At 37.4% G+C, this 17,520-nt stretch overlaps 1 protein-coding gene and 3 non-coding genes across 4 annotated transcripts; all 4 read left to right on the top strand.

Annotated features, from left to right (window-relative positions):
* Nucleotides 1–9: 9 nt before the first annotated feature.
* On the top strand, nt 10–9,308 carry LOC139962613 (large ribosomal subunit protein uL13-like). The gene is made up of 8 exons (XM_071962753.1): nt 10–94; nt 3,552–3,624; nt 5,247–5,312; nt 6,178–6,279; nt 6,900–6,985; nt 7,636–7,695; nt 8,189–8,311; nt 9,151–9,308. Exons 1-8 carry the CDS (start codon nt 56–58, stop codon nt 9,232–9,234), a joined length of 633 nt encoding a protein of 210 aa, XP_071818854.1. The 5' UTR covers nt 10–55; the 3' UTR covers nt 9,235–9,308.
* On the top strand, nt 3,189–3,264 carry LOC139963322 (small nucleolar RNA SNORD34). Its single transcript, XR_011791554.1, has one exon. It is a non-coding gene; the product is annotated as a small nucleolar RNA SNORD34 (small nucleolar RNA).
* LOC139963324 (small nucleolar RNA SNORD34) lies at nt 5,902–5,977 on the top strand. The gene has a single exon (XR_011791556.1). It is a non-coding gene; the product is annotated as a small nucleolar RNA SNORD34 (small nucleolar RNA).
* LOC139963323 (small nucleolar RNA SNORD34) lies at nt 7,202–7,280 on the top strand. The gene has a single exon (XR_011791555.1). It is a non-coding gene; the product is annotated as a small nucleolar RNA SNORD34 (small nucleolar RNA).
* Nucleotides 9,309–17,520: the final 8,212 nt, after the last annotated feature.

Below are 17,520 nucleotides of genomic sequence, written 5' to 3'. Positions count from 1 at the left end.
TCTTGCAGGTTAGGTGTGAGCTGCGCTCACCGTTTGCTTTGCGAGTGGATTTCCCATGATCCTCCTCTTCGCCATCATGTCGAGCTTTCACAAGGTGCGTTCCTAAGAAGTTACTAGGATTGTTCAATTTTAAACATAATACGAGTTCTTATTAAATTTGAAATATATCTCTTCGGTGTGATTAAATCAAAACTAACTGTTGACGGTATCTGTCACGACTCCTTTTGTGAATCGCTAGAATACTCGCCATTTTAGTAACGGTACTGTGTTGATACACGTGAAGACTTGCCACAGAACACAGCTTAGGCCATTCTAGACACCAACTTAGTATCGGTGCAACTTGCATATTCAACGTTAGGCTAGGCTTTCATTTATGTCACATGTATAGGCTAGGCGTACTCCATTAGTCCCAATTGACTTACACGCTAGATCATCATGAATGTTGTATCTAAGGCCTTGAAGTTGTAGTAATAGCTTTTCACTAGGTAAAAGCTGCTGCTCACTGGACAGGTAACATGTTGGCCATTCAATGAGCCATTCCCCTTGGTACATGCAATTTCTTTTATAGACAGACAAGACTGCTAAGTTTGTCTAAGTATGATTACTCCCTGCCTATCTATAAAGTATAGGCTAAGCCTAAGTTAACTATATGCTAGATTAGACAGTTTGTAGCAATGATGGTATAATATTCTTGTCACACAATAAATTTTTGAATCCAGGAAATAATTTTTTGTTCAAATTTTGTGTAGCAGTTTTGAAGGCTCTGAATGTTTGTTATAAAATAGACAGTTGTTCCCAAATACAAACCTGTGAGGGGTTTGTCTGTGAACTTGTAATAGTAAATTATCTAGTTACAAATGTGATGTCTGTCTTAGTTCATGGGGCTAGCCTGCGTCAGATCTATATTTAATTACAAGTTACGGTGACATGTATATTGGGTTGGCAACTGGCTGTCACTCACTTTGTGCTTTTGCATGTCCTTGGTGCATCATGACATGAGTGAAAGCTTCATTATGCATTCCACTATAAACACAACCTAGCCTATCACTATGTCTCATCCTTTTTTGTACCTTTTTTGTAGTTAAGTGCACAATCATGACAATGTTCTCCTTGCACAAAATTTTGGCTCATTTGTAGAAAATGAGCAAATGAAAAACTTTACTACAGCATTCAAACCAGAATTTGATGTCCTGTGTTTGTATCCAAGGTAACAGGTGGAAGAAGACATAACTCTGACAGTGCTCATGCCCATGCAAATGTCTTTAGCTCAATATGTAATATGAGAAACAGTCTTGCCTGCACAGTGTAATACTATGGCTGGTTTCAGTGCAGTCAGGGAGTTGGTACTGTCATGGATTCAACTGGGAGCTAAGCAATCTAATTACACTAGGGAATTGGCACATTTGTCACAGAATGGTTTCTTTTGAGTTTATCATTTGCTTGATCTCTTGGAATAAGCCAAAAAATTGGCAAAGAAGTAGTATTGTCATCTAGTCATTAGTCATCTACTACACAATACTGATATGAGAGTCATAAGACCAAGATTTAATGCAAAATACAGCTTTAAACCGAATAGATGTAATGGATCAACTATATTTTTCATTCCACATGGCAGTAATATGTTTTGGTTTAGGCCTGTTCCATTTTATATATCCACTAAGGCTGTGAATGATAAACTTTTGCACATAGCCTAGAGCTCTATATGACATGAAGAAGTACTTTTGTGACACCCAATTTTTGTGCTTAATAGGTGACATATAAAGAATCAGCAGTATTCACCAGTTGAATTTGTTTGTTTACTTACCCCCTCTAATAAGCCTCTGGCTAGAGTTATCCAGATTGCATTGATGGAATTTTTCATCAGTAGCACTTTGTATAGTTTCTATACACATGTTAATTAGGTTACCATTGAAAGTACCTAGGCTGGTATATAAGGGACACACATGTGGTCACTCATCCTCTTCTCCTCATGGTCTGCAGACAGTTAAGATACTGATAACAGTTATTACTTATACATATCTTGAACTTAGACATTGCAGTTACTCAGGGCATGTTCACCCCGTGTTTATCTCATTAAGAGAGTGGTTATAGGACAGGGTGGATACTACATTCATATTTGTATTGCCTTACTTATTAGGAGTAATTGCGTGTCTAGTCTGCATCATATTTATCTGGTAGATCTACCTCGCGCTTGCGCTATAGTTGCGAAGCCATATTTTGACCATCTGCAGCTCACACATCTAGGCCATTTACTGGAGAGTTGAACCAGTCAAATGAAATAGTCAGAAGGGCGACTGGGTCGTCGGAGAATCATTTAGAACATAGATGTCGAGAGTAAGTAAAAGTAAAAATGATATTTAACCTCTTCATTGGTGATCCCGACGTGATTCTTCGGCTATCTATTGCTTTTCTGCATCTATTTCATTACTATCGCTTGTACTGCTTAGTAAGGTTTACGCACTTAGCCTAACCATTTTTTTTACAATGCATACATTGTACAGTCGCTGTGACGTTAATATTACTGTAGAATTTATTAAGCAGTGATGCACTTATTAGACTTTGAAGTCTGTTCTTGAGCTTGTTACATCTGTAAACATTATAGTCACTCATTTAGGACTGTAGTTGTAACATTTACATTTTACATCTGCCCCACAACAAAAGCGCCTGCATCAACTGCTAATATCGGAAGAATTAGGCGATCGCAAGCCATCACAATTACTAAGGCACATGCGACAACTCCTAGGTGACAGTACTCTAGAAGATAGTATTTTTAGACAGCTATTTGTACAGAGGCTGCCTACAAATGCACAGCTTATTCTAGTGCCATCTCAGGATACTGTCACCCTAGAGCAATTAGCCACTTGCTGATATAATATTGGAAGTTGCGCCATGTGTTAGTCCTGTATCTGCTGTTGAGTCCAGCATACCCGCAGTAGCCGCTGCTCCTCATTTGGTACAGGATGACATGGCAGAGCTTAGGCAGATGGTGGCAAAATTAACTACCAGAGTCGAAGAACTTTCACTTCAATGTTGTTTAGCAGGGGTTTTGATGCAATAGACTGTTGTTGTGGAGGCCTCTACCAAACTACTAACTTTCCAGCATTTATATTGTAGGCCCTATTAGCAATGAATAACCGCCCAGTATTTTAATGTATCTTGCATGCTTATTGCCAACTGCTTGGGTTGATACTTGTCAATGATGTTACACATTTACCTACATTGTTTGACAAAGGGTGAAATCAATTTTAAATTACTGAGACAAGTTGCATAAGATGCAGGACTTTTTCAAGATATCCCAGTAGCATAGTCATTAAAGGTTTCAGAGAGCTGCTTTCAAGGTTCCTTTTGACGTCAGATCAGTCCTCTGGAAACCACTTTTTCGTCCCTGCCTACATTAAATTAATACTTGTGGATATGCAAACCTAACAGATGAAGAATTTGATGCCCCTCACCCCCACCTTGTCTATCTCAAGTAGAAAAAAAGTAGTAAATTGTCTGATATGCAATTAAATATATTTTTTCTTATCTCCATGTTCTTTTGTACATTTCAGCTTCTAATCATCGATGGCAGCGGCCATCTTATGGGTCGCCTTGCCTCCATAGTGGCAAAGAATCTGCTACAAGGTAAGATAATTGCCCACTGAATTTACTAGGTAAAGAGAGATGCTGATGATTTGTCCAGTCACTGTCTGGATATAATGACTGACTCAACATTTAGTGGGAATGTTGATAAGAACCAAGTTGTAAGCCACTAGAAGGGATCCTCAATTTCTTCATGACATGGGAGTGATATATGTACATAGAAAAGTGCTATTTCAAGGTGCATAAATTGTTACACACCCTGAATCATTTATAGCTGTGTCATTTTCCGTATGGGAATTGCACATTTAGGTGGGTAGATGTGTTGAATCAGATATAAAGGTTATACTGAGCAATTTGAAGGATCCCATATATGGAATATTCTCTTAGGAAGGTCCTACAAAATACACAATTTAAGTTGAACCTTGATAGCAGTTGTTTTCCAATGATGATGGTAACGTTTTGAACCTGTCAAGGTTTTGAAAAAGCTTACATGCATCACCATCTGAGGAGCACAGAGAAGGTAAAATTCACCTAAATTAACCACGGAACTCCTCACTTAAAATAGTTATTAGAAGAGTAGTTCTGAAATTCTTCTTGGATCAAGGTGGGAAGAAATACTTAGACTTGGCATTGCTCTGAACATAGCCGAGCACAGATACAATGGAAAACCACTAAATGAATTTGAAAAATAACTGGTAAACTAGTTATTAAAGAAAGTGTATGATGAGGATTGGCAGGTATTTCAATTACACTTTATTCAGAATTTTGAACCTAGCCTTCATCATTTAAATCATAAATTCCATTGTTGTGTTGGTAATTGTTAAAATGAAACAAGTTCTTTGAGTTTCAGTTGTTCATATGCTTAAAATGGAGTAGACAAACATGTGTATGGTTGCATGAAAGAAATACCCACATATTATGCAATGCACTGTGAGGTGCAAGACACTGCACAAGTCAACTGAGCAACAGAACCACTGACATTAGAGGTTGGATTGTTACCATCTTTAGTTAAATATGGACATTAATGTTTGCAATGAAACACTTAAATCTAATATACCTAGATTGCCATATTTTACACACCTGTGAAACGGCTCTTCTATAGGCTCCGGGTAGAAATATATATGTCGGACATGGGAAAGATTGCTGTATGCACTTTATTTCTACCTGTGTGTATGGTTGCATGAAAGAAATGCCCAAATATTATGCAATACACAACCTAAAGGTACTAATTTGGCCACACAAACAATTTGACCATAATGTCTAGATACAGTACCATGGCTTCCCCTAGTATTCTTTTTGTCAGGTGGCCGCCTCTGTTTTCTGTAACAACCTCACAAACATATTTCAAACATCGCCACCTCACTTTCAGAGAAGGCAGTGATTGCCATCCAACTTTTTTTTAACCCATGCCATCGCCTGACACTGAAAAATAGGCTGTGAACACTTAATAATTACGACAAATAATAGTTCTTCTGCCTATTTAACATAGCATTTTTATCTACTTGACTATTAGGATGATTTACATTAGGATGTTAAACAAATTTATGTGAGGTATTCTCATGCCGTCCAGTGTCACAAACGAGTTTTATCTCACACAAGAAATCCCAGGGGAAACCCTGGATACTGTAAGCATAATTACCTGAAAATTTACTTTGTCATCACAGGTCAAAGGATTGTGGTTCTACGATGTGAACGTATCAACATCTCAGGTGGCTTCTACAGGAACAAATGTAAGATTCCGTAGTTCTATAGTAAGAGGCAAAATCATTTTCAATGTATAACATCTTTCTATAACTGCTAAAGCCTTACTTCAGTTGAACAGCAGGACTATCTTGTTAAAATGTACCTAATTATATCAGGGCATTAAATATTTAAGAGATTGTGAAGTTTTGTTCCTTCTAACAGACTCCAGTTTACTTTCATCACCATATATAATACCTTGCACAAACTACAAATGATGTATGACTGTTCTTTTCAAATGTGGACTCGGGTATGAATTGTTGGAGTGGACTGCGGTATTGTGCAATATCAGCAGGCCCTAATGTCAGTTACAATATCCTTTAAGTTGCATTTTGCAGGACCCTTGGGCTGTCAAATTTGCTGATGAAGAAGATATAAGAACATTTTGAACAGATCATGTTGTTTCTTAAACCTTTATCTTTCAAAGTTCGCTTTGTATTAAGTGAGATTGTGAAATATTTAAGAAAAGAAATGTCCAGATTTTGGAAACATGGTTTTTTAGAGTTATCTTCGGTGGGAGTTGGAAAAATTGCAGGATCCTGCTTAATAACAACAGGTCGCAGATTATTTGTAATCAAAGCTCATCAATGATGTTTTCTATACCTACATTGGTTGAATATTTGTGATATAAACCCAACTATGAACTGAGATGAGCATACTACTATAGTAAGAATTAAACATATATCGTTTGAGATGTTAAGAACTTTGCCCTTACACTTAATGCTTTGTATGAGTTTGACACAGCTGGCTTCATTTGATATTTTTCATTCCTGTTGCATTCTTTGAATATATGCAAATTTTATCAAATGACTGTACAGGTGGATAATATTTTGCAATGGTCTTCTTATTCACCAGTGAAGTACCTGCAGTTTCTCAGGAAAAGGACAAACACCAAGCCCTCACGTGGTCCGTACCATTTCCGCTCTCCGAGCAGAATTTTCTGGAGAGTTGTGCGTGGTAAGTTCAAAACAATTTGTAGAGAACATAAATCCTTTGCAAGAAGTTAGTATTGCTGAAATCTGAATCCTTCACAAGCTGCACAAATTTAGACATACATGGATCCAACAAAGACACCTGTAGTTAGTGTACCTAAGCTCAAGACCCTTCACCTACCAGGTATCATGATGATACTGATGATTATCACCATGTACGGTTGACAATAGACGACTTGACTTAGATCAATGTATGGTATGTTTAGTCTACGGCTTTGGCCAGCAGATGGCCTGACCATGGGCAAGGGGAAAAACAGAAGATGAAAGAAAGGACAAATGCTCCTACATTCTAGCTAGGGATGTCTCATCACATTGCTTGCTCCTGCTCAGGCTGCAACTTGTTATAAAGGTCCAAAAAGTGCCAGTATTTTTTTTTCATAGCAGTAAGAAAGAAGCCCACGTTGACTCGACAGGATGGTGATGGGATAAGGAAGATGATGCATCTGCTGGAAAAGTTTGAAGATAATGCCACCACGTGGCACATATTTTAAGTATTCTCAATCAACGAATCAAGGGGGAAGGAGAAATGCTAATGTGATATGCTTAGTGGGTAGTGTTATGGTCTTGTTTACTTTCCTATCACAGGTATGTTGCCACACAAGAAACACAGGGGTAAGGAAGCTTTGGAGCGCCTGAAGGTCTTTGAGGGAATGCCTCCGCCATACGACAAGGTAACTACATCGGGCAACTTAAAAAGAGTCGCATTTTGCATGAGAACTAAGAACATAGATGTTGAGAACTTTCACGCATGTGGCTAGAAATTTTATATACAACAGAACAACTCTTGCTACTTGTGAAAATATCATTAGCTGTGTACTCGAGTATATGAAGAACTACTTGCAAAATTGTTATCTGCACCTTTAACATGTAACCTAGGTCTGTACCATGCTCGTCAATGATGTGAAATATTTCCTACCTACATTGTTTGAAGAAAATGTGAAATCATCAAATATGACTGAGACGAGCATATTAAGTGTACAAGATATAAACATGTGTGCATTGTATGATAACATAAGTCCCAAGAAACAGATGTATGAGTCCATCTCAGATAAAATTTACAGTTCTAAATTGTTCAATACGTAAGAAAAGTGTGAAATTTGCTGAAAAAGTTAGTACTCATGATTTAGTTTGTTCCATAGTCTGCATTTGAGGTTTTTCCCTACACGTTTTTCAGATTGTGTCCAAAATAACAGTGAAAGAAAGGAAGGGAACAAATTCTGGTGGTGTTGTACAAAAATGAGGTAGTTCAGTAAGATAAAGAACTAATCATTCGTCATACCAACCATTGTCATGACAACCATTGTTTTAATCTTTCCTTTAGAAAAAGAGGTTTGTGGTTCCTCAAGCACTCAGGTACTTGAGACTGAAGCCAGGCCGTAAGGTGAGTGAACAAGTCACATCCAGATTGAGTTTTGTATTTGTAGTGTAGTGGTTTAGTTTTGTAACACATGAGTTAGGTTCTTAATTAAGTAAATTAAAAGTACCAATTAGATCAGCAAAATCTATCTCAAGTTTGGAATGTAAGTGTACATTAAAGGAGATAGTGAAGTTGTCCCCTGTGTTTTCTGTTTTGGAACGTTCTCTTTAACTTTACATATTGGCACTTGCTTTTCTAACTGTGTCGAGATGGTCTTGACCAATGAAGGATTCGAAAGATAGCAATAATGATCACAAAATTCCAAACTGAAAAGGTTACTGTCTGATAGCAATTCCTCATCGAATTACTGTATATTGGGCGGGATTTAATTAATTAGTCTGCGACAAAATCTTTGTAACCCGTGGAATTTGCTTCGTTGTAATGGAATAGTCTTGGAATTAAAATTTCAAGAATGCGTGGGGACGTTCATTAAAGGAAAATATGTTCTTCTTTCCAGTTTTGTGTTCTTGGGCGATTGTCCAGGGAAGTGGGCTGGAATTACGGAGATATTGTGGAAGCTCTAGAGGACAAGAGGAAATCAAAGTCCATGGTGTTCTTCAAGAAGGCACAAGCAGAGAGGGTGAGTGACCACTTCATTCTACTAAGTTTAAGTGTTAAAGTTAAGAAAAAACTGGATAGAACATGGCACCCAATCTCCCCTCCCCCACCCCTCCCCCCTTTTTTTTCGATGGAAATTTCAGGATCTGCTACTGATGCACATAGATAACATGTAACAAGTGTCCTTTCATGTTGTGCGAGGTGCAAGACATTTGCAAAAGTCAACTGAGCAACACTACCACTGATGCCAGAGGTTGGATTGTTACCATCTTAAGTTAAATTTGGACATTAATGTTTGCAATGAAACACTAAAGTCTAATATATCTAGATTGCCTTATTTTACACACACCTGTGAAACAGCTCTTCTATAGGCTTCGGGTAGAAATATTCATGTTGGACATGGGAAAGGTTGCTGTATGCACACTATTTCTACCGATGATGAATGGTAATTAATTGTTGAGTCACACATGGTGTGGCTTTGAAATTATGTTGTTACATGCACTACCATCTGAGGTGAGAAAATATGAAATCAAAATCAAAATGTTCACTTTCACTGTTATGTTCCAATTCTTGACAAAGCCTTTTGGTGTGGTGTCTGGTTTAAGTCCTTGCCTTTCTTTCAATATTAATTCCCAAAGTGATGCAGTTCAGTAGCTTCATTTGCATGGTTTGTCAAAGTCTTTTTTCCAATAATGAAGAAAAAACAAAATAATCTAAATAAAATGTCAAATCTCCTGTTTTTGTGATAAGTACTAGGAAGTTGATCAAAACCAAATTAATGGATATCTTCCTATAAAACAGGAAGCAATTTTCATACTCTTGTCATCTATTCATCTATTGATCTTTCTTTTTGTTCTTCAGAAACTCCGTGTTCAAGCGACCAAGAATGTTGCTAAGAAAATAGAGAGATTGCAGAAAGTCATTGAGGCCTTTGGTGCCCGATGAGATAAGAGGCAGGCAGTCCATGATGTTGATTTGTAATTATGACAACTAGTGGCAAATAAAATGTTCACAAAATTTTTGTGCTGTCTGTTTCTTGTTCGATGTTTGTTTAGTTTATTTGGAGGGCATATATGGCTGTCTTGTTTCAATGACCTGCATGAGTTATGGACTGTAGAATACTTACATGTAAATGGTTGCGTTTCCTTGGCAACATCACAAAAAAGTGCATTGTTAATTTGTCTGTCCTGACAGTCAGTTATATTTCAGAAGAAATAATGACCCCTACCCTTGGCCATGTCTAATTTGCATATAAAACTTTGGAATAATGTTGCTCTTGCCATGTTATTTGCTCTCTACGAACTCAGTTTCACTGTTGGCCGGGGAAAAATTCACAGCATTCTTATCAAAAGATTTAACAGCATATCCTTGAAGAGAATCATTTGGTCATACAGGTAGGCAAAGATGGTCTGGTGTTTACATGAAATATATTCTCCTTTGTCATATTTAGACTTCTTTTGAGAATTAATAAATAATAATAATTAGGTTTATAAAGCGCAGACATATCAACCGATAACGGTACTCAAGGCGCATCACATATTACCCTGATCACCGAAAAACCTGTCAAACAGACGATCGCTCCACATGGCAGCAGCTAAACAGCGCCCATCTGACAATTTATCTCACAGGTCCCCATATATACACCTGGTTGAAGAGAGTAGAGATTAAGTACCTTGCCCAAGGACAACGTCATGATCTGGCCAGGACTCAAACCTACAATCCTTAAATCACAAGTCCACTGCCTTAGCCACAACTCTCTCACTATAATAACTAGGCGAGTCAAGATGCACCTCTCAAAACGAGAATAAAGTCTTCCCACATACCGTGTTAGTATTCATTTAATACCCCACCCAGTACTAAAGTTATTGCATCACCATTGAAAGACTTCTCCCCTCCCCCACCCATTGTGTGGGAAGAATCTTTGTTGAACACCTGGAAATTATCTGCAAGGGAAGGGGATGTCCGCTTTGTCATACATGCACTCAAAATTTATATTTGTAATTGTCAAATTGTAATTCAGTCAAATTGTAATTTGTCTCAGTGTTAACTCTTTTGACACAATTCAGTCTCAACCTCACCTCACCACATGAAACATTGCAAATTACAATTTAAGTTAACCTTGAAAGCAGTTATTTTCCAATGATGATGGTAACATTTTGAACCTGTCAAGGTTTTGAAAAAGCTTACATGCATCACCATCTGAGGAGCACAGAGAAGTTAAACTTCACCTAAATTAACCACGGAACTCCTCACTTAACATAGTTATTACAGTTGTTATGAAATTCCTCTTGGATCAAGGTGGAAAGAAATACTAAGAATTGGCATTGCTCTGAACATAGCCAAACACAGATACAATGGAGAACCACTAAATGAATTTTAAATATAAAGTTCTGATAACCAGTTATTAAAGAAAGTAGAATGGTGGGGATTGGCAAGTATTTCGCTTACATTTTACTCAGAATTTGGAACCTAGACTTCATTATTATAATTATAAATTCAATTGTTGTGTTGGTAGTTGTTAAAATGAAACATGTTTTTGATTCCTTGCCCGAAGATAAAAGGAATCTATGCGATGGTGAATGCGTGTGTGTATGTGACGCCCTTGGCTCGTAATACGACAACTCATCATGGTCAAGTTGGATTGTAGTCATACTTGGTACATAGATGCGCCATACTGAGGAGAGGAACCCTATTGATTTTGTGCTCATCTCATGAATAATGAGGTCATGGGGTCAAATGTAAAAATCTTCAAATGCTAATAACTCCGCAACCAAAAGTCAGAATTTATTCGTACTTGGTGTTAATGTGTTGGTCCATAGTGGGTACATGGTAACATATGTTCAAGTTGATATGATGCATATTTATTAGGGGGCGGGGTTAAGTTGATTTTCACTAAAATAGCTTGAAAACACAGTAACTGAACAACGAAAAGTTGGATTGAATTCATACTTGGTACATGCAATAGTGAGTGGAAGAACCCTATTGATTTTGATGCTCATCTCGTGATAATAGTGAGGTCACGGGAGTCAAACGTGAAAATCTCCAAATGCTTATAACTCCTCTACCGAAAGTCAGAATTTATTCATACTTGGTATTAAAGTGTTGGTAGATAGTGGGTACATGGTCATATATGTTCAAGTTGATTTTATGTATATTTTTAAGGGGGCAGGGCTTAAGTTTATTTTCACTAAAATAACCTCCCAATACCAAATGAAACATTGAACCACCCTGACAAGACTGTGTCTGGAGATCCCCTCTGTCGATGCTGCCCATCCCTGCCTATACTTCCTGGAAATTGCTCGGACCCACAACTATGCAAAATTGTCTTGTTGTAGGGTCTTTCTAACTTCTGGCTGAAACTTGATATCCCAAATTTTGGAATATAAGATAGGAGAACCTGGTATGTGGAGTTTGATGTGATACCACGCTCAATGTAACATCATTGTGATAATAAGATTTCAGTCTCGATGTAAGGGGACGGGTTGAGAGTGGATCAAGTTTAGTTTTTATGGTCGAAATTGGCTGACTTGTGTAAAATTTGTTTAACAGTAAAACTGCTAAAATTGTTAAAATAATTTGAACACTTCCACCTTTATTCATTCCACTTCACAATAGCTTTGAAAACATTCACATTATACACACAAATAGGGTATACCAATGACCCACGACATTGTCAGGTCGCAGGAATGACATTTGCCATAATAATACTTCCTACTGAAAAACAACTAAACATGTCTGCTTATCCCCCAATCCAAACTGCATTTTGAGATGCTGATTCACATGTGGATATCAAACCGTAAATTCTCCATGCCAAATCTTTATATGAGGCATTGCACCCCTTTTTCTCTGAGGTTGGGATTTATGAAAACTTTGCCAGTCTGGGAGACCATGAAAGTTTTCGTACAAACAGCCACCGAATAGCCATAGATGTGGGGTTAATTGCTAAAAAAAAAAGACAAAATTCAAAATTGTCAAGGAAAGTGTAAGATTTTTCAAGTAAGAGAAGTATCTGCATATCTATGCCCAATCCCATCCACACGGGCACCCACATCCCTTCCCCAAGATAGATTCTTGTGATGCAATATCTCCGTTAGCACTGTCATCAAGTGACCCAAGATATATAGATTATCAACTAAAAAGCTATTTTACATGTCATAAGGACAAATTAACTACAGAACCATACAACCAACCAGTAGGGAAATACTGGAAGAAAGCACCATATATTTTACAGCTATGTACAAAATTCATCCTTCTTAAACCCAACAATAAATTGCCCAAGAATCTTAGTTTTGTAACCCATGCCTTTATCATATAACTTTAACAACAAAAAATTAAAGCAAAGGAATTTTTACAATCTGCTTAAAACTTTATTTTACATTAAAACCAGAGGACAAATACCCAATGGAAATGGTCATATTTTATGTTATCAATGAAAGGAAAAGGAGTTGACGACCTCAACTGAAACTTTAATGTTAAATGTTGAGGTCCGTGGATAACTTGAATATTCAAATAAAGTAAATAATAGAAGGAATGCTACATATACCACAAATAATCTGAAGAAATCTTACCAAAATGGGAAGTAATTAACAGTTTCTAAGATCTATCTAAAGCATTTTTATTAAAGCATTCACATAACATTATGGCCTAGTTTACATTGATCTATTAACTGAATTAACTGCCACCAGGAACCTTGCATGCTTGCTGTCTTATGGTTGGACCATTCCTTCCACATATTCTTCTAACTCCTGAAAACTGTCTACACCTAAACCTTCCTCTAGCCATCCCAGAGTGTTCCTATCTAATTTACTTCCCACCTAAAACAACCTGGGATCCAAACCATTTTTCTGTTTAAATTTGCTATGAAATTGCAAGGCCTGATCTAAGAAAATAATTAATCCAATATTGCATTCCAAAGTGCTATGCAAACTTGTACTCAGATATATGGCAGTCTTTTTTTTTTCTTACATAGGAACAATATTATGTTACGAGACAAAATGCAGAGAATTTAAAACTGATACCCTAAATTTGTAAACCAAATTATTCCATGGGTCCACCCATTCCCCTAACCACACCCTCCCTAACTTTAGCTAGATCTCATTTCCCAACACCCACTATCTGAATCTCTCAACTGTGCATTAAAATTTGGTGAGACATGCTGCTTTACAACTCCAAACCAGAAGACCACTGCAATTTGAAGTAAATATCTATCAAGTAGATGACTCAAGGCATGGACATGCACGCTGATTACTGAAAAGATTTTGAAAACATCTAAATGTATTATAACGCATACCAACTACTATGTTGTACAGTCCAACATGAAATATTATAATAAGTTATTACATATTTTTTTTTGCTAGATGCTTTGTTTTATATAAATATGTGATGTCGGTTCGATTCAATGCCACACAGTCAGTTCATTGATTCATGATTCTCTGGATATGTAGTTCCATCTTGTGCATTGAACAGCTTTTCTGAGATCATTCCTCTCATCTAGACGGCAGAAACCGTCTCTTTGTCTGCGACCTTTGATGATTGTTTGATCTTGTAATCTTTCAAAGCAGCTTTAATTGCATCTTCTGCCAACACTAATGAAACAGAAGAAAAGATTATCAGTAAGATGATAGTAGTACTAATTCTGGGAGGGAGTAGGGGGTGGAGGGGATGAAGGGGGTAAAGGGAAACGGTTGGAAGGGTGGAGTGATAGGGATGAGTGGGATAAAGGGGTGGAGATGAAGGGAAAAGGGTTGTGGGGTGGTGGGGGTGAAGGGGAAAGAGTGGAGTGGTAGGGATGAAGGAGTGGAGGGAAAAGGGTTGAAGAGTGGAGTGGTAGGGATGAAAGGGATAAAGGGTGGAGATGGAGGGAAAAGGTTTGTGGAATGGTGAATGGGAGAAGAGAGGATGAAGGGAGCAAGGGTTGAAGAGTGCAGTGTTGGGGTGACTGGGAAAGGAGTGGAGGGGATGAAGGGAAAAGGGTTGAAGAGTGGAGTGGTAGGGATGGAGGGGATAAAGGGATGGAGATGATGGGAAAGGGTTGTGGAGTGGTGGGGTGAATGGGAGAGGGATGAAAGGGGGGAAAGGGTTGTGGTGTGGTGGGGGTGATGAAGGGAATAATGGGAGAGGAGTGGAGGGGATGAAGGGAGCAAGGGTTGAAAGGTGGTGGGGTGAATGGGAGAGGGATGAAGGGGAAAGGGTTGAAGAGTGGAGTGGTGGGGGTGTTGAAGGGGAAAGGAGTAGAGTGGTGGGGGTGAATGGGAGAGGGATGAAGGGGAAGAAGAGTGGAGTGGTAGGGATACAAGGGTGGGAGTGAAGGGGTAGGGGAGTGGAGAGCAGAAAGGGGATAGTAAAATAAAGAGGGGGGCAAGGTGTGTGCATTATGTAACAAAATGTGACCAGCTGCCTTCATTTTTCAGTACTTACTTGAACAGTGCAACTTGACAGGAGGAAGACTCAACTCTTTAGCAATATGTGCATTCTTGATTGTTCCTGCCTGATCAAGCTAGAGGCAAAAAAAAGAGGAAAAGATTTAAATGTATAAACTGGTATAATGCAAAGCAAAATAACCTACAACTGCAGAAATGTTGTAAAAAGAAGTGAATCACCAACATGACTCGGTAAAAATATTTTCATAGCAAGTGCTTTTTGATGGATCTTCTCCACAGCTCGTAATTAATCAGCGGTCTATGAAATTTGTTTTTCAGACATTATGCACAATAAATAACTTCTTACATGTTTTTTAACAACATACCTAGATAACACTTCCGACACCATGACTTCCTCTTAACCTTTAATCTGCTTCTTCCTTGTACCCAAGATAATGACCTTTAGTGGTAAAGGTAAGGTACTGTAGGTTACAGCAATGTGTGATTAAAAGCCACTGAGAAAATCAGCTGTACAGTTGGTTGCTTCAATTGTTTAAGTTCCAGAATTTTGTTTCATTTGAGCTGTTATAGCTAACAAAACCTCATAATGAGTTACTAAAGGACCAACAGTAAGAGTAACTTGTCAGAAAATGTTTCTGTGAGAGACACACAAAATCAGCCCTTTTTTTATAATAACTTTCTACCAAGCCAATGAAAGGAGGCAACACTGTTAGGCATATTGCAGCATTGTCACTCTTTGATGAAAAGTATAATATCTACAGTTCATCATGTCAAAGAAAAAATGTTACACGTACGGATTTTCCTTTCACCCACTCTGTAGCAAGAGAGCTGGATGCAATTGCAGAACCACATCCAAATGTCTTGAATTTGGCATCAACTATCTTTCCATCGTCATCTACCATTATCTGGAATAAAAGAAAAATTGAAACAAAATAATTTTAAAAGGTGGTAAAAAAAAATTGATCTTTGCTAATATTTATTACTGGCCTCTTAATATGCTGACAGGTTCAGATACAGAATTTATGTTGGGAAACAAAACTTGTTCATTTATTAAGTAAAAATTTTAAAACTTGATACATTGTTTTTTAATGATACGATAAGCAACTCCTTAAAAGTTTTTAAGTTTACACTGCCTTTTTTCAAGTCTGTAGAATCAACAACAGAATGTTCACATCTGTTATACTGAAAGCAGTTTCACAATACAGAAAAAAGCATCTTTGCAGGAGAAATATTATACATCCACAGTACTCTACAAAATGTCATTCTTCTTTGCCTAACTGTTTTCTTTGAAACATGTGGTTTTACATTTTAGTAGATAATGACTGCATTACAATAATTGAAAAAAATTGTAGAATTACAGTTAGATGGTCAATGTTTGAATAATTATTTGCTTCTAGAGTAAGTTCTTACACTACATGATGAAGGAAGGTAACTGGAAGGTCTTCTAAGGTTGTGACACCAGTTGGAGAATCGAGTAGTCCCTTAGGCTCAAAATTGAATTTGTTTTGTCTGAAGGATTCTTGCAACTCAAATGAACATCTTCACACCACCATTTAGGTGTATAGCAAAGAGAACATAATATGCCATCCATGTCAAAACAGCTACTAGAATCGCACTCCAGCTGCACCTACAACAATCTTTAATACCTTTTCAACCTAACCACTTCCAACACGTATGTTTGAAATCATTGAACTGTTTAACTAAACCAAGACTAATAAGTGAAGCGTACTACTTCAATAAATAAATTTTGCGCCTGGACTAATCGCTACTAAAGCACATCGCTGTTGCTTCTTTGTTAAAAAATGTGATGCTGCTCAGAATCAATGTGTATTCAACTAGTTAATATTGAAATACTACTCTGTTAGTCAAATAAAATGCTAACGATGAACTTACTGTTTGCTGATCCATCATAATCAGTTCCACTCATGCTACGCATTGTTTGCAAAGTTAACTTACCTGTAATTTCATGACATCGCCACATGCAGGAGCTCCAACGAGTCCTGTGCCAACATTTTTCTGCTCTTTGTCTAAGGAACCAACATTTCTTGGATTCTCATAGTGGTCAATTACCTGGAAACAAAAATGAAATATCGTTGACACATATCGATACAAAATTTAGCGGACGATATCATATATAAATGGCCCCAAAACTATATCACGAAAATTTAACATTTCTGACATTTCATGTGATGATATGGATAGAAGCCATTGCATAACTTTTCTAGTTTCTTAATTTGTTAATGAATGATCGAATCCTCCACCAAATTAACATGTATGCTAGCCAGCTAGCCTTTCCTTCCAGTAACTTCTGTTGTATGAAAGGTAACTTTGTTTAACCAACTACTGTATGTTGAACACTTTGGGTGTAAGTCTTAAGAAAATGTAATTAAACTGAGTCACAAACTTGAATTTTAACTACCCCTTGTTTTTATCTGAGACAAAACCGAAAACATTTTCTTCAATTTTCTCAGTTACTCAAGAAAAAAATCCATCCTATGTGAGCGGGCAATACTAACAACTAAGTCTGTCCAAAGTTGCCAGTGCTTTTCATTTGAAAAATTTCATAACCAAACTGGTAAAATGTACACAAACTTTAATACAATCTTTTTATCATTCATTAAGGGTTTTATGGAAGCAAACCTGCATGATCCATAAAATTCATTGCATCTATTTAAAAGATTCCCAATGTTTGGAGTCACTAAGTAGAGGATAAATTTCCATGTTTTGTAACATAAATTCTCACCAGAGCTCCAAAAGCACTGTGCATGCTAGTGATAGGCTACATTTTTTCTCAAACACAATTTCCACATGATCCTTCTTACTGTACGTTGTCAATGTGTGTGACCATGGT

Source organism: Apostichopus japonicus, chromosome 21 (genome assembly GCF_037975245.1).
Source record: "Apostichopus japonicus isolate 1M-3 chromosome 21, ASM3797524v1, whole genome shotgun sequence".
In the NCBI taxonomy this organism is placed as follows: Eukaryota; Metazoa; Echinodermata; class Holothuroidea; order Aspidochirotida; family Stichopodidae; genus Apostichopus; species Apostichopus japonicus.
Note: the sequence above shows the minus strand (reverse complement) of the source record. Positions and strands in the feature narration are given on the sequence as shown.